Source organism: Candoia aspera, chromosome 1 (genome assembly GCF_035149785.1).
Source record: "Candoia aspera isolate rCanAsp1 chromosome 1, rCanAsp1.hap2, whole genome shotgun sequence".
NCBI classification, from domain to species: Eukaryota; Metazoa; Chordata; class Lepidosauria; order Squamata; family Boidae; genus Candoia; species Candoia aspera.
Genome location: NC_086153.1, coordinates 165,076,959 through 165,100,076, shown reverse-complemented (window position 1 = coordinate 165,100,076; position 23,118 = coordinate 165,076,959). Strand labels below are relative to the sequence as shown.

General features: G+C 38.6%; 1 protein-coding gene across 3 annotated transcripts in view; it reads right to left on the bottom strand.

Annotated features, from left to right (window-relative positions):
• The window catches only part of ITSN2 (intersectin 2), a 100,625-nt gene that overhangs the window by 45,167 nt on the left and 32,340 nt on the right, over positions 1-23,118 (bottom strand). For all 3 annotated transcript variants that reach the window (XM_063317765.1, XM_063317758.1, XM_063317764.1), the window contains 12 exons: positions 22,657-22,845; positions 20,328-20,424; positions 19,915-20,057; positions 18,813-18,876; positions 17,314-17,451; positions 17,137-17,219; positions 16,521-16,783; positions 15,701-15,850; positions 13,497-13,637; positions 9,854-9,941; positions 9,251-9,390; positions 249-385 (listed from right to left, as the gene is read on the bottom strand). In XM_063317765.1, coding sequence (XP_063173835.1) covers positions 249-385; positions 9,251-9,390; positions 9,854-9,941; positions 13,497-13,637; positions 15,701-15,850; positions 16,521-16,783; positions 17,137-17,219; positions 17,314-17,451; positions 18,813-18,876; positions 19,915-20,057; positions 20,328-20,424; positions 22,657-22,845 — 1,633 coding nt within the window. The remainder of the gene's footprint in view (positions 1-248; positions 386-9,250; positions 9,391-9,853; positions 9,942-13,496; positions 13,638-15,700; positions 15,851-16,520; positions 16,784-17,136; positions 17,220-17,313; positions 17,452-18,812; positions 18,877-19,914; positions 20,058-20,327; positions 20,425-22,656; positions 22,846-23,118) is intronic.

Genomic DNA, 23,118 nt, shown 5'->3' with positions numbered 1-23,118 from the left:
ATAGCAACATTAGTGTGTACTATTTACTGAAATGTATGTATTCTGATGCAGGATGTTAGGAATAAAGTTAAGTCTGATTTTAATTCTGTCACAGCAACATGATCAGCAAAGAGTGGTAAATCCTAGCATCCATAAGGATCCTCAAAACTGCAGTTTTTGTGATGATTATTGCTGCCTATTAGTCTGAAACAGAGAAAATACAATGAAGGGGCTAGAGGAAAAAATGCTGAACACTTTAAACACATTACCGTGTAGCCTCATCTCCTATTCTTTTTTTCAAAGCAACCTCAGCTCTTTTTCTTCCCAGTTCTTGAATCTTTTCATGTTTGATCTTTTGGAGCTGCTCAAGCGCTTTCTGTTGTGTGCAGTAGGTTTCTCTTAGTTCCTATTAAGAAAATATAAAATTCAGTAAGCAAAAAAGCAAGCAGTTTTCAGAGAAGTGATTCCGTTTAATATTCTGCAATCCAAATCTTCCTGCGATTTCCCCAACGATCATGTAGACCAAGACAAAATAATTAGCACTCTCGTTTTTGCTTTTGAGGCCCTCCATACCATTTAAACTGCCCTTTAAAAAACATATACAGTCTTTCTTTATGGTTTTGCAAATGTGCAGAAAGAACCTCCACAGGTGAATGTTTTTTTCCAACTATTTATGATATGCATACCCTACTTTACACGTTAGATCCAATCTTAACATCTATTCTGTAACGAGCCTGGCAAAGAAGTTACGTTTCTTCACCACTGCTACAATCTTGTAGTAATGTCTGGAGCAGGGCTAGAGGCCTTCTCAGTCTGCCTGAGATGATACCACAGATAACTGCCAACACTTTGAAGACTGTATGATTCTGCTGCAACCTGGAACCTGTGGGATGGTTTTCAATTGCTGAGGTATGATTATATTTTTATTGCTCCACTGAATTACTTCAGAACTTCTTTGTAGCTCGAAAATGGTCACCAAAAGGAATTCTTCAAAAATGTTAAAATATCAAACAGCAACATTAAGAGGAGAAAAACAATATAATTCAAAATTTACTATGAACACCTCCCTACCCTCCCAATGGAGATGAACACAGAGCCTTGTATGAGCTTCAGCACAACACAGGGGTGTACTTAATTTGGGCAGGAATGGCCTTTCTATTTTTATTTTATCTGGTATTTCCTAATATAGCTAATATGTTAATAGGGATATATGTAAATTGGTGCATATTTATTTTATTATGTCACCACTTGTCTAGTTGTACAGGAATTGGAGAATTATTATTCTTAATCATGTTCTGCAAAGACTAATAACTTGACTGTAGTTATCATAAGTCAACATGTATATCTTGTCATCTATGACAGACAGATCATTGTAATTCCTGTATTACTGAACCAACTGGGGGTGCTGTGGCATCACCTTTACACAGTTTTTACACTGTGGTTTACATGTGATTCATAACATTTGCACATGTAAGCTCTCTAAAGACTCCACAGATTGCCAAAACCTCAAGGAGTCATTCCAAATAATCATTCTTGTTTGTCCAAAAGGCCTTTCCTAATTTTTGAGAACCTTGGATTGTACACCTTTATATCAGCAGACATTGCTTTAGTGTTTCATTTCCAATATCATACAATGAAGTGGCTAAGGATGAATGTATGGCAGGGTTACTGGTATTATATTTTGAGTTTTTTAATCATTTCCAAGTACCAACAAACATAACACACAAAGTCTCTGAACAGCAATCAGTAACTGAACTGTTCATATCTATTTCCCCGTACATTTCATATCTGTCATGACATTCTTCAATGAACTCTTCAAATGGTTCTTTCAGTCTCTCACTTTTCTCTAGTAATTATTGAAGAAAAAGTGTTTTCATACTTGGGTTGCACACTTTGCTGAAATCTGTTAGTCCTCAAATCAGGCTTGCTTTAGTTACCTAATATATTCCACTCAGCCATGCTAGGTAGGCCAGACCAAGTTGCCCTAGTAATGGATCTTGCGTATCTCTGCCAAGGTCATTTACTTTATTCTCTACAAGCATTAACAACATAATGTATTATTTTAATTGCATTTTTTTCTGACTCAGTAAGAGCACTATTAATTCTATTTCTATTTAAGTACTTTCCCATATGGTGATGGAAAATTTTTCAAAGAAAATTTTCCCATCAAAAAGAGTGTGAAAAACACTTGAATAACAACTGTACCTGCATATTCTTGATAGTTTCCATAAATTGTAAACTATAGCACTATATGTTCATGGACCAACATACTGTACTTACGCTCTTAGCTTTCAGCCAGAAAACGACAAATCGATTGCTTACTATCAAACATTACAAACACTCATATCTGTCTGATACACAGTTACGTAATTTAAATCAGGCATCAATCGAACTACAATGCCCATTTATTAGACTTTTTCTATCGGAAAAAAACAAAACAAAAACAAATTTGCAAGGCCAGATTCTACTATAAACTACTAAAGATACTCTTGAAAGGGAAAACAAAACCACATCAAGCTTTGTCATCTGTAGTTCGCAGCTAAAAATCATATAATTTTATTATCAGTGCCATCTATTCCATGACCCTTACTTTTCACAAATCTTGGATGATAAACACGCAGTTTTTAAAAACAGCCTCAAAACTTTAAAGCAAACTGGAATTAAAATGACAGGAAACAAATCCTGTGATGAATGTGGATGCCAACTCTATTCACACATCTATTTTGACAATACGAGTTCATTTGCTCATCTTCTAATATATATAATCTACAGTTGTAATCGAAATTACTCAACCCCCGTTGCAAATCAGGTTGATTGTCAAAACGTAGACTTTCGGCTGTTTGCAATGAACAAATCAAACAAAAGCAATTGAAATAGCTCAACACAATGAATGCTTCAAGTGGTGTCCCCAAAGTCAACTGAAAATGCAACTTATCATGACTTCTCCAGTCTCAAAATTATTCAACCCCTTCATGGCAAGCATCTTCAGTACTGAGTAGACAACCCTTCTGCTGTTATGACCTCCTGCAAATGAGATGCATAGCCAGACACCAGCTTCTGACAGCGTTCCTGAGGAATCTTAGCCCATTCCTCATGAGCAATGGCCTTCAGGTCAGTAATATTCTTGGATTTGCGTGCTGCAACCACCTTCTTCAAATCCCACCAGAGATTTTCTAGGGGGTTCAAGTCAGGTGACTGTGATGGCCACTGTAGAATCTTCCAGGACTTCTGCATCCAAGCCTTAGTGGAATTTGAGGTATGCTTGGGATCATTGTCCTGTTGGAAGGTCCAATGATGCCCAAGCTTCAGCTTCCTTACGGATGAAATGACGTTTTCTCCTAGGATTTCCTGATACTTCAATGAATCCATCTTGCCGTCCACACACTGCAGGATTCCAGTGCCAGAGGATGCAAAGCAGCCCCAGAGCATCACCAAGCCACCACCACGCTTAACTGTAGGCAGAGTGTTCTTTTCAGCATATGCTTCATTCTTCTTCCTCTAGACATACCACTGATCCAATGGGCCAAAAAGTTCATTTTGTTTCATCACTCCACAGAACAGAATCCCAAAACCTCTGTGGCTTATCTATATGATTTTGAGCATACTGGAGCTGACTTTTCATGTCCTTTTGGGTCAGTAGCGGTGTATGTCTTGGAGTTCTGGCATGGAAACCTTCCGTGTTTAGTACGCGCCTTACTGTGCTCACTGAAACCTCAGGGCCTGTTGCCACCAAGTCTTGCTGCAGGTCTTTTGCAGTCACTCAAGGGTTTCTCTCCACCTGCCTTCTCAGAAATCTGGTTGCAGCCATTGACAGCTTCCTTTTTCTGCCCTGTCCAGGTAGTGTAACCACTGTTCCTTTAACTTTGAACTTGCGAACTATGCTTCCAACGGTGTCTCTAGGAACATTCAGTGCCTTCGCTATCTTTTTGTATCCTGTTCCTTGTTTGTGAAGGGTGATGATCTCTTCTCTTACCTTTTTGGACCATTCTTTTGACTTAGGTAAAGGTAAAGGTTTCCCTTGACATTAAGTCCAGTCATGTCCAACTCTAGGGGGTGGTGCTCATCTCTGTTTCAAAGCTGAAGAGCCGGCGTTTGTCCGTAGACACTTCTGTGGTCATGTGGCTGGCATGACTGAACGGAACGCCGTTACCTGCCCGCTGAAGCGGTACCTATTAATCTGCTCACATTTGCATGTTTTCGAACTGCTAGGTTGGCAGGAGCTGGGACTAGCAACAGAAGCTCACCCCGTCACGCGGATTCGAACTGCCGACCTTCTGATTGGCAAGCTCAGCAGCTCAGCGGCTTAACCCGCAGAGCCACCACGGCTTTTGACTTAGCCATGCTGTATTTCTAACATTCAGTCAAACATGACACTCAACAAACCCCCAGCCACTTCAGGCATTTCAAATGTTCCAGCTCAGGCACACCTGGTGCAATTAATGAAGCCCTTGATTAGTTGCATCAGGTGTGCTTGAGACAACACCTGTTTTGCATACTGTATGTGTGCTGTTGTGACGGATTCTATTCAGGGGGTTGAATAATTTTGAGACTGGCGAAGTCATTACGAGTTGCATTTTCGGTTGACTTTGGGGATACCACTTGAAGCATTCATTGTGCTGAGCTATTTCAATTGCTTTTGTTTGATTTGTTCATTGCAAACAGCTGAAAGTCTGTACATGTTGACAATCGACCTGATTTGCAATGGGGATTGAATAATTTATTCAATTCAACTGTATTTATTGGAAATGCTATGGTACACTCTAAATAAGATAACTTGACCAGTTACTATGCAAATGGATATGTGAAAAAAAGGTGAAAGGTCCCCTGTGCAAGCACCGAGTCATGTCTGACCCTTTGGGGGGACGCCGCTTTTGCGATGTTTCCTTGGCAGACTATATATCGGGGTGGTTTGCCATTGCCTTCCCCAGTGGTCACCTTCCCCAGCAAGCTGGGTACTCATCTGACTGACCTCGGAAGGATGGAAGGTTGAGTCAACCTGAGCCGGCTACCCGAGAGAGAATCCAGCTTCCGCTGGGATCGAACTCAGGTCGAGGGGAGAGTTTCGGTTTCAATACTGCCACCTACCCCTCTGCGCCACACAAGGCTGTGAATGGATATAAATTATGAATATTTGTACTTAGGATACTCTGTAACTGTTCTCAAAGTGATCATTTGTGAACAAAACTGTGGGGCTGAAAAACAAACTATCCAACATAAAGTGAAAGAGTGCCAAAACAGAGCCTGTAACAGAGATTTTGCTGATTTCCTGGCTGTGACAAATGAAGCAAAAAATTATATTTGTAATCTAGACATATGTCTATAATTTTATACTCTACATTTCATATCTTGTATTTTATCTCCTGTGTTTTTATTCTATTGAACTGCAATGTGAATGTGCCATACGATAAATACATAAATATAGTGAACAAAAATGGTCTAAAAATGTAATCCATGAAGGAGCAAACATCTTGAAATTTTGACCCTGCAAAATATAGTCTGCCTTAGTGATAATCTATTTGAGCAAAGTTGGTCTTCTTGGCAGTTGGTCTTCTACAAAAATGCAAGGGTACAGGGCAGCAATTCAATCTGTAATGGGTTTTGTAATTTCACAAGGGTTTTTCTCCCAGGAATACACAATCTTGAGGTCCTATGATCTGAATCCAACTTCCTCTGATTTTATAACCATCTAAAAAGAAGGTAGCAGGCCACTTTCCTTAAGTATAACTCACAACTCTAGCTAGTTTATTACTCTTTGCTGTCAATGTTTTTAAGGCAGAATCAAGCATGTATATTTATCTGTGACATTTTTGTTGGTCTGGGGAGAAGCAGAGATTGTTTTTTACGAAGTATTTTTTCTTACTTATTTTGGGAATCTCTGGCCTTACGTTTTTCCTTTGTTATGTATATAACAGACAACCATTTTCTATGATCAAAAGAGCCAAATAACAATGACCTTAATAACAGACTGGACTTTATTTCAGATAAACTGGTCTGAATTAAAGAATGAGTGGCAATCTATCCACAACACACAGTGTGAGTTTTAAGGATCTTGCTTAAAAAGCAGCGACATGAGGACTGTTCCCACCCTTTTCCATAATTGAAAGCATTTGGTGAGCAGACAAAGTTGAAAAGCAAGCAGAAGGCAAATAAAATCTGTTCCTGCAATATAGCACCAAATTATTGCACAGGCAAATATTCTGATTCAAGTGCTAAAGAAATAGAAATGTATTTTTTGAAAAAAAACACACACACATACACACACACAGAAAACATGAAATTATTAGAAGCAAAAAAAGGCCAAAGATTAGAAAATAACCTTAAGTAAGAGGAAGAGGTTGTTGAGACAGCTTAGCAGATACAAAAGGCACTGAAGAATAGAAGCATCCATAGTCTCACACTGTAAGATAAGGCAGATAAAAAGCGGTTAAACTTTGCATTGGGTTTGTTGTGAAGGTGGACAACTTACAGGGTTATGACAAGGAGTTGAAATAATTAATCTACCAATCAAATTTTTGATTCAACTCTCATATCTACCTATATATACTGTGTGTGTGTGTGTGTGTGTGTGTGTGTGAATGAGAGTGAGAGAGAGAGAGAGAGAATCTCCTTTAGCCAAAATTAGTAATATTAACAGTTCACAAGTAGGATCAGCGATAAATTGTTGTCCTCTGCAATGTTCCTGTTCAGCCATCTCTACTTCCACTGATATACCATTCCATTTCTATTCTCATTTCCTACAGTATGTCAAGCATGCCATAACCACTGAGAATGCACAATCTTGACTGAACAGGGTTTTGGGGGTGGGCATTCCTTCAACTGTGTATTGCCTTAAGCCTGCTGATGCCTCCTGCTTGAGACGAAGATGGTGTTATTTTGTAATGTAAGGGTTGGTACTCGGGGTAGGCATCTTCCTACAGTATCTGTACATGAGCCTCTGCAGTGAAAACAGGCACCCTGATGGATTTGGCCTCATGGGAGCAGTCTACAAAAAAAAGGCAGGATAGTCTCTTATACTTGACAGAAACAAAACATCCAGGTCATGAACTATGGTCCAATCCTCTTGACTACAGGATTTCATGAATGAGATCAAACAGCTGCTCTTCACAGTCTCCTTTCAACTTGCCCAGCTCTACAGCAGATACGATTTATAGATAGACTTTACTTAAGGACTGCCTTGTTTAGTGACCATTCGAAGTTATGATGATGCTGAAAAAGTAACTTTACAATCAGTCTTTGCACTTACGACCATCACAGAGTCCCTGCAGTCACGGGATCGACATTTGGGCACTTTGCAACCTGCGGGTGTTAATGACTGTCGCAGCATCCTGCAGTCATGGGATCTCTATCTGCACACTTCACAGACGACTTACAAAAAGCAGAGTCAATGGAGAAGCCGGCAGTAAAATCCCAAGTCACGGTCACGAGATGTCTCATTTAATGACTGCGGCAGGAGTGAGGTCGTAAATCTGTTGCAGCCAGGTGATGTCTTGCTTAATGACCATGTCACTTAGTGATAGACTTGTCAGTCCTAATTGTGGTCATTAAGCGAGGACTACCTGTAGTTGGCTGGGCTAAACCTCCAACATTATTCAGCCATATGAGAGCTCAGTTGGGCAAATAAAAAGTGGAAGTTGCTCCTTCCACACCACCTGTCTATGCTGTCCACCGAGAGAAAGGAAGAAAATAAGAAAGCAAAGGATGGAAAGTTCTCTCTGTTACGTTTACAGACATTCTCTGTTATCTACTGGCTATGGGGAAAGGAGGTTTCAGACACATACTGTCAAGCAGGAAATTCATAATCACCACACCCCTAAGAGCAGGATAAAAATGATAGTTTTTGCCAGCCCCCCATATTCCAATTAATATGCATCAGTGTATGTCTAGAAATAATTTCTATAATTTAAATACAAATACACTGTAGTGTAGCAAGGAATACTGTCACTAAATGACTTCTAGATCTCATTTTCTGCCCAGGAGCTGACAGCAGAAGGGCAGTTTCAAGTCCTCTGTTCATAACCTTTGACTCTGAAAGGGACCTGAATCATAAAAGCCCTTCAGGTAAGATGCTCTCTGTCAAACTGCAATCTTGGCTTTTGGGTGGAGAGGACAGAGGAAGGAAAAGGAGACATTACTACTAAGTAAGCCAGGCAAGGAAGATTTCAGGTGCAGCTAACTCTTTGCTCTTCCTTTTTGAAAACACTCTTCTATTTCAAGAAAGAGGTTTAATGGAGAACACAAATAACATGGAACAGATTCTTTCATCATCCAGAAGTAAGCTTGGCATCTGTAGTTTGTATACATTTTTTGTTTTCTAACTCTTTTCAAGCTTTTTATTTTCCCCATATTTCCCCCTTATCTGCATATTCCCAACTCTCACTGTTGTGACATCCACTCTGTAGATGGATGGAAAGAGAATACATGATATGATATTTATTTATCAAATTTCATCACTGCCCATCTCCCCCAAAAGAGTGAAGATATGTACTTCACTTGCAGCAAAGAACTGCTGTGGTTTATGTTAAACGATGAACATGTTGAGTGAAATAGCTGGCCTTCCTTTGGTCTAGTGGTTAAGGCAACGGGCTAGAAACCAGGAGACTGAGAGTTCTAGTCCCGCCTTAGGCATGAGAGCCGGCTGGGTGACCTTGGGCCAGTCTCTCTCTCTCAGCCTAGCTCACCTCACAGGGTGGTTGTTGTGGGGAAAATAGGAGGAGGAAGGAGTAGTAGGTATGTTCGCTGCCTTGAGTTAGTTATAAAAATAATAAAGGCGGGATAGAAAATAAATAAAATAAAAGTAAATATGTAAGCTTCTATTAATTAAGAAAAAAAGTATTTACAAATTTTATTGGCTTCCATTTCCCTATGTCAAGGTTTACTTTCAATAATTTTATTTGATATTACTTTGACTAATATCTAACAACAACTAATGTCTAACAACAACTAATGTCTAACAATAACTAATGTTGTTCAAACATTAATTTAATCTACAGTATGCAAAATAACACCCATTTGAATCTTGGTGTAAGTGGGTGCCAAATTGCAAAATGCTAATACTAATTGCTCACTTTATTTTTAGCGTCAAATTGGAGATTAACGGGCAAGCATCTGAACATCATGAACAGAAATGGTATGCAAGTAATCAATTTTTATAGGATCTCATGAATAGAAGATACCACACAAGGCTAGATTAATTGAAGGAAAATTGAGAAATAAACTTTTGCTAAATGAACAACCCTAGGTGCACAACTAAAAGGCTACAACAAAACTGTACCTTGAGTTGCTTATTAAAAATATCCATTTCTGAGAGCTTGGAAGAGGTTTCTTTTTCTAGTGTATCTAGTTGTTCCTGAAGTTTTTGGCATAATTCTTCTTTCTCTGATGATTTCTTGTGCAGTGAATTAAGCTGTGTATCTGCAAATGAAAGACCAAATATTTAATGTTTACTTACAAAGTTTTCAATTTTTTGTTGTTTATATATCCCTATATATTTATATTTTTATTGTATTTTTATTGTAATGGTTTTATATTTTAATCTTGTTTTATTGTAAGCCGCCCAGAGTCCCCCTGTTGGGGAGAGATGGGTGGTGAATAAATTTATAAATAAATAAATAAAATATATCTTACTATTTAATTTACTAATACTTTAGTCCTTGAGAATCTGAACTATGGGGGAGAGCTGCGTTAAGCAGTCACACCGCTAACGTAGGGTGGGTGATGTCACACCACAAACAGGGACATGATTTTCTGTGTGTTTGAGAAAGGGGCCTCAGGGTCTCATTTTCAGACATACTTCATTTGAAGGAGCAGAAAAGCCTCGAATGAATGAATGCATTCTTACAAACACGTACACATGAGAAAGACAGATGATACTTACGAACAGAGTTGCTCAACTGCTTATGATTTATTTTTTCACTCAACTGCTGCTTCTCAGGAACAAGAATACTCAGCTTATTCTGATAGTCCTGAAGAGTGGAGAAGGGTATATTTTAGAAAAGCATCACCAGCATAATATGTGTTTGACATAATCAAGAGTTTCTGATAACACAAACGGAAGCATATAGGTATGAAGCAACATTCCTGCACCCATTTAGTGACTTCCAGAGCATCCTCCAAGTGACTATGACCCAAATTTTCAACATTTCTTGAGAAATTAAAAAGGTAAAATGGGTACTTTAAGTATCATAGAAGTTCAGATATCAATTTTGCATCTTAAAATCCCCAATCCGAAAAATGGGCCAATCCCCAAATATGAAATCTTAAGGCCCTCATAAACTCACTATGATGTTGTTTCAGTCATCCCCAGGACCCCCTGAAGCCAAAACATTTGCAAAAATATGTGGCCTCTGGATGAAACAAAACAAAACAAAACAAAATGAAACAAAACCTATCACTGATGTAGGCTGATATATTTCTGTATGGAGAATATATCCCTAACAACAACAAAACTGGGAAAAGAGGTAATAATGCAGGCCAGGGGTCAGTAATCCTTATATATGGTATGCATCATTTATAAAATTTTGCATCATGAATGGATAAATGAAATTACCAACTTTTCATGACACCCTGTCAAACAATGTCTCTGTCCTTGTGGTGTTGGTCAAGTGGAGGACATTATCCATTATGTCCTCCACTGCCCCATTTACAATGAAATCAGGGCCAAATTAGTGATGGTCAGTGAACTCAAGGGCTCAGACCTTGAAAAATCGAACTATCTTCTTGCAGATACGTTCCCAACTATCAGAAACCAAGTTGTTGCTTTTGCTCTGCTGTAATTTAAACTTAGAAATACTTAAGTTCTTAGTTGTAGCTTTGGCTTTATCTTGCTGTAACCTTCTTACATCTAATACTCTTTTTATTACTTTATTTTACAATTTTACAGTACTGTTGTTTCATTGTTTTTTATGACACACTGTGTTATGACCTGTGGTTACAGCAATAAACTTACTAACAGTTAAACATGTAATACAGAGAAATTTTGGAAGATTGGGGTTTCTCACAACACTTTAACCAGTTATTTTTTAAAATATTTTCTTTTAACACTGCAGAAGACCGAACAAAGCATGTAATCTTGCTTTAGAAAATGGTATGCCAAAAGCAAGCACCAATGCCCTGCCACATGCCAATACAAGTGCAAATAAAAAAAGTAATGAGTTTTAGGGCATATGTTCCATAATTTAAAATAATTTTCTTTGATATCTATTAAAATTTTCTCTTTGATGTCAAGCCCCATGCATCTGGACAAGATCAAGGAAGTGGGAATTATGCAAATTTCAGTGAGTTATCTTTAATGTTAGTCTGGGGTAAATACAGAGCCTTGGAAGCTGTTAAGAGGAACTTCCAATCCTCATTTATAGTGAGTTCATTAAGGCAAAGATTCTTTGAATGGTTTGAAAAGCTTCTTTCCAGGTTTCTTGCCTCCAGGGTTGATAAGCCTCCAAATAACTTGTCTTCTGTCTCTTTGATAGTTTATGTCTACCCTTGCTCTAATTTCTTTCCCAGCCTCATCACAATCTCTCACATCTGTCAACAAAATAAAATATTCACTTAGTTGTAATTATGGATAAAGTTATAAGGAATGCTTGAAGTATATTGGTTGGGGTCATGAATGTATGGGTGCTTTTGTATGCAAATGATGCCATATTGTTGGCTGAGAATCTCAATGATTCTCAGCAAATATGACATAAATTGGATGATGCAGCAATTCTCAAAGACTAGGGAGTTGTATTCGATAGAGAAATTACATGAATGATTGCAAGCTATACATGAATGGTGAAAACTCAGATCAAAAGAATGAACTTGTGCATCTTGATAGAATGTTAACTAAAAATGGGAAAATGGATGAAGAAATTGTAAGACATGCAAATTTTTGGTAGAAAGGTGGTAGTGGATAGTTGTGAGGAATGAATCTTTGTTGAGAGATATAAGCGTGTTGCAATGTTTTGTTATATGAAAGTTAGGTATGGGAGAAATGTAACGTTAAGTTGAATGGAGTGAGAATGGATTCCTATGAAGTTCGTGTGGTGAAACAAGATAGACATGAATCATGAATGAATAAATGAATGTGGATTGGATAAAAATTGGTGACCATTATGAAAAAAAAGCATGCTGTGCTGACCTGATCATAAAGAAAAAACAAATGACAATCAAATTGCAAAAGAAATATATGAAGGAAGAGCTAATGGGGTGAGATGAAAGCTAAAACCAAAGAAGTAGTGGTTAGAAGGGGATGAGATTTTCAAAAAAAGAGAGATGAGGAATTTAAAGAATAAAAGACAATGTATGAATCCCTAGATGGATGTGGTGGAAGCAAAGATGGTTTGTGAGGACCGAGAAGTATAGTCAAGATGATTTCTTTTATTTTTCTCTTACTTCCTGCCTTTAATTTCTTTTGTGTACTATTTCTTACTCCTTTTTTTACAGTTTGCTTACTGCTGCTTACCCCAAAAGAGAACAGCATGATAGATGGGTGTGGGTAGACGCACACACACTCATGCATGCATGCCTCTCATTTACTACAACAGCTCCCCACCCTTCACAGGAATTTCATTCATTCATTCATTCATTTATTTATTTTAAATAGTCCCAACTAAAACAATTTTTCTTTGTGCCTTCCAGTCAGTTTTGACTCCTGATGACTGCCTGGACTAGTACCTGCAGTTTTTTTTGGAAGGTTTTTCAGAAGTTGCTTGCCACTGCCTTTTTCTTAGGGCTGAGAGAGTGACTAGCCCAAGGTTACCCAGTTGGCTTCGTGCCCAAGGTGGGACTACAACTCACAGTCTCCCGATCTCTAGCCTGATATCTTAACCACTACACCAAAGTGGTCTCAAAACTTTATGGCATATTCCTTTTAAATTTAGTGGTTGTGCTAAATTCTTGCTTTCATTATTTGCTTTGTATGCTTTATATGGTTACCATCTGCAGCTGACATGAAAGGACAAGGAATGAATCTCTTGAAAATCTTAAAAAGTAGAGATCTAATAGAAAATTGTCATAAACTCAACTTCCTTTTTTTAGAAAGCTGGAGAAACATTCCTGCTTAAGAAGGATCCTCAGGAGCTTCTGGTACCTTCTGGACTCAGGGCTGGTTTGCAAATGATTCATGTTGCTCTTGCTCCACAGAACTTCTGTCTCTGTATGCTTGAAGGAGCAGTCAGAGATCAGGAATAATAAGAACTTAATTTGTCAGGGTCTTGAACACTCTGTACTGGTACTGGGAGTATAAATGGACAAACTGCTGCCCAGAACCTCATTTCAAAGAATCTCTGCAAGCTCTCAATTCTGATATTGGGCTACAGTAATCTGCTCCCCCCAGAGAAGCAAACTGCAGATGAGAATGAAAAACCAGAGAGAGAATGAATGGCAGAGAATAGGCAACCTTCTCAAGAACAACAACAACAAGAATGAATCTTGGGACACTCAGAGGATTGTAGCCTTAATTTCAATGATTTTTTTCCTCTGTGTTGACCATCATTCTGTGGAACTGACAAGAATTCCAGATTTAACAGAACATCACATACTTGAAGCTGTTGCTCCAACTGTTTGATTTCAATAATTCCTGTATCACATTTCTTTTCTAGATCAACAAACTCATTTTTATGCTTTTGTTTTCTGTTACGAACATCTTCCAGTCTTCCAGAGATCTGTTGGTGTTTGTCATTCTGTAATAATAAACATTTGAAACACTAAATCAACAACGTACACACATTTCTTGAGACACAATTACTCATTCCTCCTCCAGAATTTAATTCAAGCTCTGGCATGTATGATTGAGACCTGGCTGAGGGAAAGCTGAGGCGTGTTCTCTCAGAGCTCTGTCTACCAGGCTCCTCCACTGAGTGGCAGGTCAAGGCTAGAAGTTGGGCAGGCAGTATGGATATGGGATGCATGAACTTCAGTGCATTGACCAGATGCTCCATTTAGCAATCCATCAATCCTTAGTAGAAGCTACCACAACTGGGACAATGAGGAGATTCTGCTGGTGTACAATCCATTCTCTTCTCTAACAATATTACCCTTCCTGGCAGGGTAATCTCAGGAGCAACAGTGGACTGTCTTTACTGAGTAATTTCGTGATCTACATGGAGGAAGCTTGATCAGGACTGGTTCAGGATTTTATATCCAATGGGGCAACCACACAACTGTCTCAATTAGTATTTGGACTGCAAGGGACTGGACTAGTTAAAATGATCTATACCAAGCGCCAGATGGATCACAACGGTTTAGTGAATGCACTTAAGAGATTTTTCTACCAGTTCTTGTAGGCAAACCTTTAAAGCCCTGGCCAATCTATGAAAGATGAAGAGTGTACAGGTAGTCCTTGCTTAATGACTGTTCATTTAACAACGGTCTGAAGTTACAACGGCCTCGGAAAAAGTGCTTTACGACCTGTACTCATACTTACGACCATCGCAAAACATCGCACCACCCCAGCAGTCACGTGATCACAATTTGGGCACTTAGCATCCAGCTTGCATTTATGACCAGTTGCAGCATCCTGCAGTCATGTGATCGCAATTTGCGACCTTTTTTGCAGGTTTACAGCACGAAAACATCCATTGGGGAAGCTGGATTTGCTTAATGACCCATGATTCACTTAATGACCATGGTGATTTGTTTAACAGTGGTCATAAAAATAGTTGTAAAATCAGGTCTGGTCATGTGGTGACTCACTTAACAACCACACCACTTAATCAGTTTCCCAGTCCCTATTGTGGTTGTTAAGTGAGGACTACCTATAGGTGATTTTCTTCTGGGCTTTTTTTTTTTTAATTGTATGGCATAGCAGTTCGGTGTTCATGCTGCTTTTTCTTGCTGGGAAATCCTTGTGAGTTCCAGCAGCCAGATGTGTAGACTATTTAGCCATAATAAGTAACGTTGCCCTGGGTGCACCATGAGAAGGCTAGTCTACATTGCACCGAGTTGGGCTGAGCGAGAGGGACTGGCCCAAGGTCACCCAGCCGGCTTTCATGCCTAAGGCAGGACTAGAACTCTCAGACTCCTGGTTTCTAGCCCAGCACCTTAACCATTAGACCAAACTGGCTCTCTTCTTCTGGGCTAATCACATGCTATAAAATATATCCTTCTGGAATTTTGGAACTCCTCTAAGCCTACACTCTCCTCTTCAGCCATGTTTTTTAAGGTGGACTGATAATTTCAGGTCTTTTTACGTGGGTTTGAAAAACTGCTTTATATTTTTATATTTTGTATTTCTTTTCCTAACTCTTAATCACCTTTAATGCTCTAGAGATGAAAAGAGAGGATATACACTGAAGCAATACAACAGATAATATCACTCTGCTTCAAGGAAAAATGTTATTGAAATGAACAAATAAAACAGCTGAGTGGGGGGAGATACCCACCATAGCCATTTAGAGGGGTTCCCCCCCCCACACAGATACTTTGTAGTTCCATAAACCTTAAGGCTTCTTCAAACCTTCTGATGCTGTCCTCTAGAATGAGTTGTTTTGGCTCTATAAATGACATACTCATAACTTGAATATGAGAAATGAGGAAATGATACTACAGATGTAAAGAAAATTCTACAATTTATTTACAGTTAATGCAATTAGATGAAAGATATGTAGCAGCCATGGGAAAACAATTGAGTTAAAACAGAATGATTAGAGTTGTTCTTAGTGAGATGGGCGGTGATGAAATATGAAATATAAATGAATATAAAATTAGTTGTAATTTTATACTTTTTGTGTTGTATATGACTCACCAGTGCATCTAGTTCAAGATTAAGGCTTTTCTTTTTAGAGGACAACTTAACAATTTCCTCCTGTTCTCTGTTACGCTGTTTAAGAAGGTCTTGTCGACGAATTCTCTCCCATTCAAGCCGTCGCTGACGCTCAAGTTCTTGTTTAGCTGCCTGAAAATAAAATACCTAAACTATTGGTTTCAGTGCTTATGCGATAATAGAACAATTAATAATACTGTATTCATTTATTGTTTTCATTGAAAACAGTAACTCAGAATCTTAGGGAAAAAAAGTTTAGATAAAAATAATGTATATAAAAAAAAAACTAGAATTGAACATGTGAACATTCTTTTACATTCTATAAATAATTCCCAGAAGAGCTTCCATGTTTATCTTTTGCAACAAAATCATCATAATGTTCTTTGACATCATGAAGAATAATGGAAGCATGATAATAGCACACTATTTTTTTTAAATTTAAAAATGAGCGTATTTGTTATTTTATGGGACACAGCTTTTGCATTTATTCCAATCCAATGCTCAGGTTCACAAAGTATACCCCAAGAAAGTTAGACTATCCCTTACTTTAAAATCACACATGCTCCACTCTTTTGAATATAGATGAAGCTGCTTGCTTAAATCAGAATTCAGCATAAAAGGTAAAATACAAAATAATCCCAGTTTCTTAACTGTTAGCACTGTGCTCAGGCCAGTAAGGAAATATTTTCTCAAGCAGTGTACATAAAGGGCCCCAGTCTCTCAAAGGAATAGGTTTACTCAACTGACAAACTGAATGCAAATTTGTCAAATGTTTAAATCCCCAAACAAGCAGAAGAACAACCTCCCGTCTTTCAATCTCTTTTTTCCGTTCTTCCTCCCTTTGTTTCTCCATCTCTTGTTGTCTTTCCAAGCGCCTTTCTAGCTCAAGTTGCTTCTTCTGCTCCAGTTCCTTCCGCTCCCTCTCTCTTCGCTCCTTTTCTTCTCTTTCCTTCTGCGCTTTACGTTCCATCTCTCTCTGCTGCTGCTCGAAGAGCACTTGGCGTCGTTTCTCCAGCTCCAGGTTGCCTCTTTCATAGTTTGCTTTCCTCTTATCCTCAAAGGTCACTAGATTACGGAACAGCAAATGGCACTGTGCTGTAAACACGGGTCACGCCATATTCTTTTCAATTATGTTAAAGAGACGGATTATGATAGGAGCCGTTCAATAACCCAAGGAAGACAAATCCGTTTTCATTGCTGAAAATATATGGCTCTAATCAGAATGTACCTGGGCCACACAAAGTAATAATGAAATGCTTAGGGTTGCAATTCAGGAAGCTGCTTCCTTATATTAAGCTAAAATACGGTCAACCAGATAGATATCAAACAAGAGACACAACGAATATAACTAAGCTACTAGCCTTTTTTTCAAAAACATTTCCCCCTACTGTAATGCAGAAGTAGAGGATACCAGTTACCTGGAAGAGGTTTCTGGGGAGGCTCCTCTTCTTGCTGGTATGTTGGCAGAGCACAGTTAGTATTTTCCAAATACTTTCCACTTCTAGAAGAAAGAGAGAACATAGCTGTTTTTTAAAATTTCAGATCATTTAGCGTTTATCTATAATTTTAATTACACGTCACCTTGTGTTATGCACCTCAAAGAAGGGGGCACAAACTCAGGAGGCAGAGTTAAAGGAAGAGGGTGCCCGGCTTTGGCCATGTCAGTTAAATGCATAGCTAATATGAACTCCTCTGCTTTCAGCTGTCCATCACCGTCAATGTCAGACAGAGACCTAGGAAAGACAGATCTGTGTTAATAGAGCTGGGGAGAGCTACTTTGTTCTTTCCATACAATGTCTCCATGGATATATATCATCAAGGAGGGACCAGCTTTGAAAAATCAAATTCAGAAACAGTACATTCATGGCACTGTTAGGTAGGAAATCTGCAGCAATCAAAATGTTGCTGAAATCCAGGCAGGCTGGGGCTGCTGTGAGTTGACATCCATTATCATCCACAAGGCTATAGGCTCCCTACCTTCTATAATTCATGTATTGGCACATACCAATTTGGAGGACTCCAGATCTATTCCCAGCTTGGTTATGTAGTTGTGTGTCATTGATTTTACCTGGAGAAGTCAACATCTGCTTAACTCTCTGATTGGTATGATAACCTCTCATTCTTTGTCTTCAACCTGCTCTGAGACGTCTACCTATAAAGCCCAACAAGCCTGAGCATCTAGTTATCTTCAGGAGCACCTCCTCTAGAGAGACATGCTCATCCCAACACATTCTCCAAATATGGGGATCTGGAGATCCCTCCGGAGGTCAATTTCTATCCTCTGTGGCATGATTTGGTAAAGCTGCTGAAGTGGAATGCTTCCATAAGGCTTTTGAAGGTTGGTGTTGCCTTGACTAGATTCCATAGGCACAAAATGATTGTCTCATTTATTTTAACTTTAAAATGCTTTTGCTGTGATTATGTATTATGGTTTTATAACTGCAAATATTATATTTTATGGCTTATTTCCACTATCATGCAACATGAATTGTTTTAGATTAAGCAGCATACAAGCTAAATGAATAGATGAATGAACCAGGAAAAAAATTCAAACAGTATAATAATCTCCTTTTGGAATCTTGGAATATACAGAAATAATAGTACATTATTAAATGCATAATGCTAAGTACAAGCTACCACACGTGCCATATAAAGATACGAAAAAACTCTCATGCACCAACAGAAAAGTAGACAGATCAGCAACGACATCCATAAGCAAGCATCCATCTACAAAAGGCCATTTCCACAAACACTCATAAATACAAAGGCAAAGAGCACAGAATATAATGAGTATGTTGTACAAATAGAAAGCAATTCCATTCTTCATTGCTACAAGATTGTTTGGGATACCAGTTACTAGGAAGAAATACAAGGAAAGCAAATCAGGAGTTGGTGAAGCAATCCATGATTATTCTGTCTGGAAAACTAAGTCTGAGCTATGCAATAAACTTTAGTTAAAACAATACTTGATTTAGCATTATTTGTGATTGTTGTGAAAGTTGGTAGTTACAGTCATAGTACTTTTCAAGAATTTGAAATTAAATTTTCGATCTATTAAAAAAATTTACAAACATGTATTCATGAATAAACTTACCAGATAGTAGCTAACTGTGTCTGAGATAAGTTTGATTGTAGAAGGGCATTTCTTGCCTGAAATCCTTAATAAATCAAATGTGTTAACAGGTAAAACTAGTTCGACCAATGAACGAATGATCCACATTGTAAAAAGTAATCCAACTAATTTCATTTTAAATCTCCAAAATAAACCAAAAGGCTGGTCTTACAAAAAGACATTCCAAGCATAATCAATATGTGCTTATTGGGTTATGTATCTCACAGCCCAATACAGATGAGCACAGGATTTCAACTGAATTGTTACTAGTGGAGCTCTCTTGAGACCCCAGGAGAACATGTGCCCCACAAACCTTGGGAGATGGATTCACTGCCCTTCCCAATCGTAAATTTTAATGTGCAGATGACAAAAATTAATAAACACAACTGGTATTATCATAATAATCTGCCAGAATTAAATTACACTAAATTTAGTTTCTGTCCTGACCCAACTCACTTTCTGGGGCACAGCCTCTGGCAACCATTAAAAAGTCATGTGTGGTAATCGGCTTGAAAATATTATCATTCCTGATTTAGACAATCATGAAAAACCACAACTGCACGGACTTGATAATGGAGTAACACTTCCTCAGCTAGGCCTGAGAACTAAGATTCTGTTTGTGGACAGCTCTTTAATCCATAGCACAGTACTGAGCAGGATAGGATCAGATGAATCCTGGGAGGCTCCCAGGAAATCCCAAGGCTGTAGGCTCGGATGGGGATCAAAAAAAATATTCCCAAAAGCATTTCAAACTACATCCATACTGTGACCAAGAAAACTACATGGATACATCCATGAAGTCCCCAGAAGTCGCCCTGTACTTGAAAGAGATTCTACCTTTACTGTATTTATTTCACAATACATAAAAAAGGCTTTTCACAAAAGTTCCCCTTTGAAATGCTATCCATTTTAATAAATATTGCAAAAATACAGAAAGAAAACATTTTGCTAGTTAAAACTAGGTCTACATGATGTGATGTGCAAGTTCTCTTTCAAAACCAGAACAATAATGACTAAAAAAGAGTACAAATTTTAAAATAAATCCTGTGTATTTTTAAAATCCATCTTTAAACCTAGCACTAACCTGAAAGGTATCCAGTCATCCCTTTATCGAGGCTATTAAATTTTTGCCTGTATTTTAATCTGGAAGCCTGAGGAACTGCCCAATCTGAAGATCCTGTCTTCGGTGAATTGCCAGTTAGTGAGGTAGCAGAAGAAGAATTTGAACTGTAATATAAAGCAAAGCTGATTAAAAAAACACACAAAAAACAAACAAAACAAAAAACAAAAAAAACCCTGTGATATTCAAAATTAACATTCTTCTTAATATTTTTCTGCAGATTATTATTTCTTCTCAAATAGTCTTCCCACATACTGAGATTACACTTTTGAGGAAAATTACTTCAGTTGCAAAGATAATCAAAATAAATGGTCTTGCTGAAAAAAAGAAATAAGTCTATGACTGATACTTAATATTTCAAGTTTGAAGATCCATACCTACTAGATCCTAAATCTATCAAGGACTGAGTTTTCTGGATGTTGGAACCACCAAATCCTCCCACCATGGGAGTGAACGAACTAGAATGAGGCAAAGCTGGAACAAGAAAAATGTTGAAATAGGTTAATAATCAGTCTAGTACTGGGAAGAAACATCATCATCTCTGTTGGGAAAAAAAAAAACCCTATCCTTGTGGCCGATCCCTGACCTGGCTGTAATGAGAAAGCCAAAGGAGTTCACATACAAAAAGATTTGAATGTATATGTAAGTGCATTGTCTTTTAGGTACAGATTTGATTCTACTGTACGAAAACCTGATGATTCTACTGGCTTTGAGAACCACTCTCACTCCAATGCCTACTGTCATGAGCACTGATGGTGAGCAGCAGGGGGCCACTATCCAGGGGCAAAAACGCATGCATAGTTTAGAGACTTTGAGCTGTCATTCAAAGAGACACAAAACAGACCCGCCTTGACTTTTGGGGGTTTATCTGTCTGGGTTTTCCCACGCTTCAGTTGGGTAGGATTTTCTGTCTATTATAGCAATAATAAAGCACTAGAGAGTTCTTCCTCGTCTCGGCGTGGTTCTTGCTTAGTCAGGACACCTACTGACCTAAAACTGAGGGAAGAACTCTCCTGCAGCCTGAGCCCTTGCTTTTTTGGGGGGTTCCTAAGCAAAATTGTCAGTCTTTTGGGGGCATAGGAGTTAAATTGAGGAATAAAATACTGTAGGTTCCTCAAGCATCTGCAAGGCCAATCAAGCCCCTTCTGTCAGGATGGGATATCCTGCCAGTGTGTAATAGGCAATGCAGTAATTAGTTTAGAATGCCTGCAGGGTTGTTAGGAATGCTTTGAAGTAGCGGTTAAGAATGTGGATTAGGGTCATTTATTTGAACAGCTTGACACCAAGGCCAGCTCAAGGGGCTCTAACAACTTGGGACTGAAGGATTCATAACCAGGAAGAAGAGAAGCTCTGAGAGCGAGGGGGGGTGCTGGTGTGGAAGTGGAAGATATAACTGCCCCTTCATGTGGGGTTTTCCAGTCTAGTCTTTGCACTGGTGTTGATCACTTGTATTAATAAAGGACTACTTTATTTCCTTTGATGGGTTGTACTGGAAGTCTCTGAATTAATAGCAAAAAGGATCAGGACCATCACACCCTTAGTTCCATCATCTCTACTGATTCTCAGCTGGTTCTCTCAGGTTCTCTACTGGTTCTTTGAGACCAGCAAAAGGGTTCTGAGGAACTGTACACCACCCCTCTCTTAATGCACTCCACATCCAACTTTTCTTTAATTTTCCGTTTTCTTCACTATCCCAATCCTCACCACGCTTCCTCCCCCCATCTTATTCCCTTTTTAAAATTAAGTACACAGCCATTGTTCTGGAAAATGTAAGCTACATATGAAATTATATGTATGAAATTTTGTTTTAAAAATCAGGGTTAACCCCCTTTTAACTGATTGCAAAGTGCATGGAATATTGCTGCACTATCCTTATGGGTTTTGTAGCTGGCTAGAAAAGCCACTGCCCAGAACTCAACCACAAATTGTGGACCTATACCATTGACATAACTTTCCCCCCATCTGAAGGGCGTGGTTCTTTTTTCTTAAATGAAGGACCTCAAAGGTAAAAGAAGTGACAAAGAAGAAGAAAGGAATGTTTAACCTATTTTTTTCCTGCTGTATTTACTTGTAGAGGGAAAAAAATCCCACTTGTAGAGGGGAAAAGAATGGAGTCTGTTATTTCCTTCCCCACTGACCCGTAGGGAAAGCAGTTTGTGTAAATACAGGTAGTCCTTGACTTACAACCATTCATTTAGTGACCATTCGAAGTTATGACAGCACTGAAAAAAGTGACTTTCAACCTATCCTCCTTGATCAGGCAGTCATGTGATCAAATTTTGGCACTTGGCAACCGGCATGTATTTACAACAGTTGCAGGTTCCAGGGTCACATGATCACCATTTGTGACCTTCCCACTGGCTTCCAACAAGCAAAATCAACGGGGGAAGCTGGATTCACTTAACAACCACATGATTCACTTAATGACCGCAGCAAAAAAGGTTGTAAAATTGGCCATGGTCACATGATGCCTTCACCCCTTTTCTTGCTCTCCATTACAAAACAAAATATTGGGGAGGGGGAAGCATACTATTCTCTCAGTGACTGGGGATATGACAACATTCCTGGGGAAACAGAGGAGAATAGAAGAAATAGGATACAAAGAAATCTTTGCTAGGTGGGTAGATAGGCTTTTCAGTCTAGTTTGTTTTTATGCAACAATTCAGGCTGTCAAAACTGGAAACATTCTGGCATGATTGTACTCACTGGAAGAGTAGGAGATAGCTAATGGCTGAAGAAGGCCGGAGGCTCCATTGGACAATGATGAAGTGCTGGCAGAAGGCAACAGTGGGGCTGAAATCGCCATGGGAGAAATGGAAGGTACAGATGTCAAAGTGGACATGGGAGCCAAAGGCGTCATTGTGGGTGTAGACAGATTTGGCATACTACCCATACCTGGAAGAATTAAAGAGTCAATACAAAGACACCAGTCTAAGTCTATGAAATCCATCCCTCTCCCCAAGATAGATGGCTGGCTCCATTTGCATATGCTTTTGTTTCTAAAATGAGTTTTATGATATTGGCTGCTGACAGAGAATTCAAAGCGGTACGCTAACCATTTCTTACTTTAATGCGATTTTTATGAATATGCTTTTAATATTAAATTGCATTTTAATAAATTATTGTCCTTTTATACATTTGCATTTCACAAATGTGGACATTTGTGTC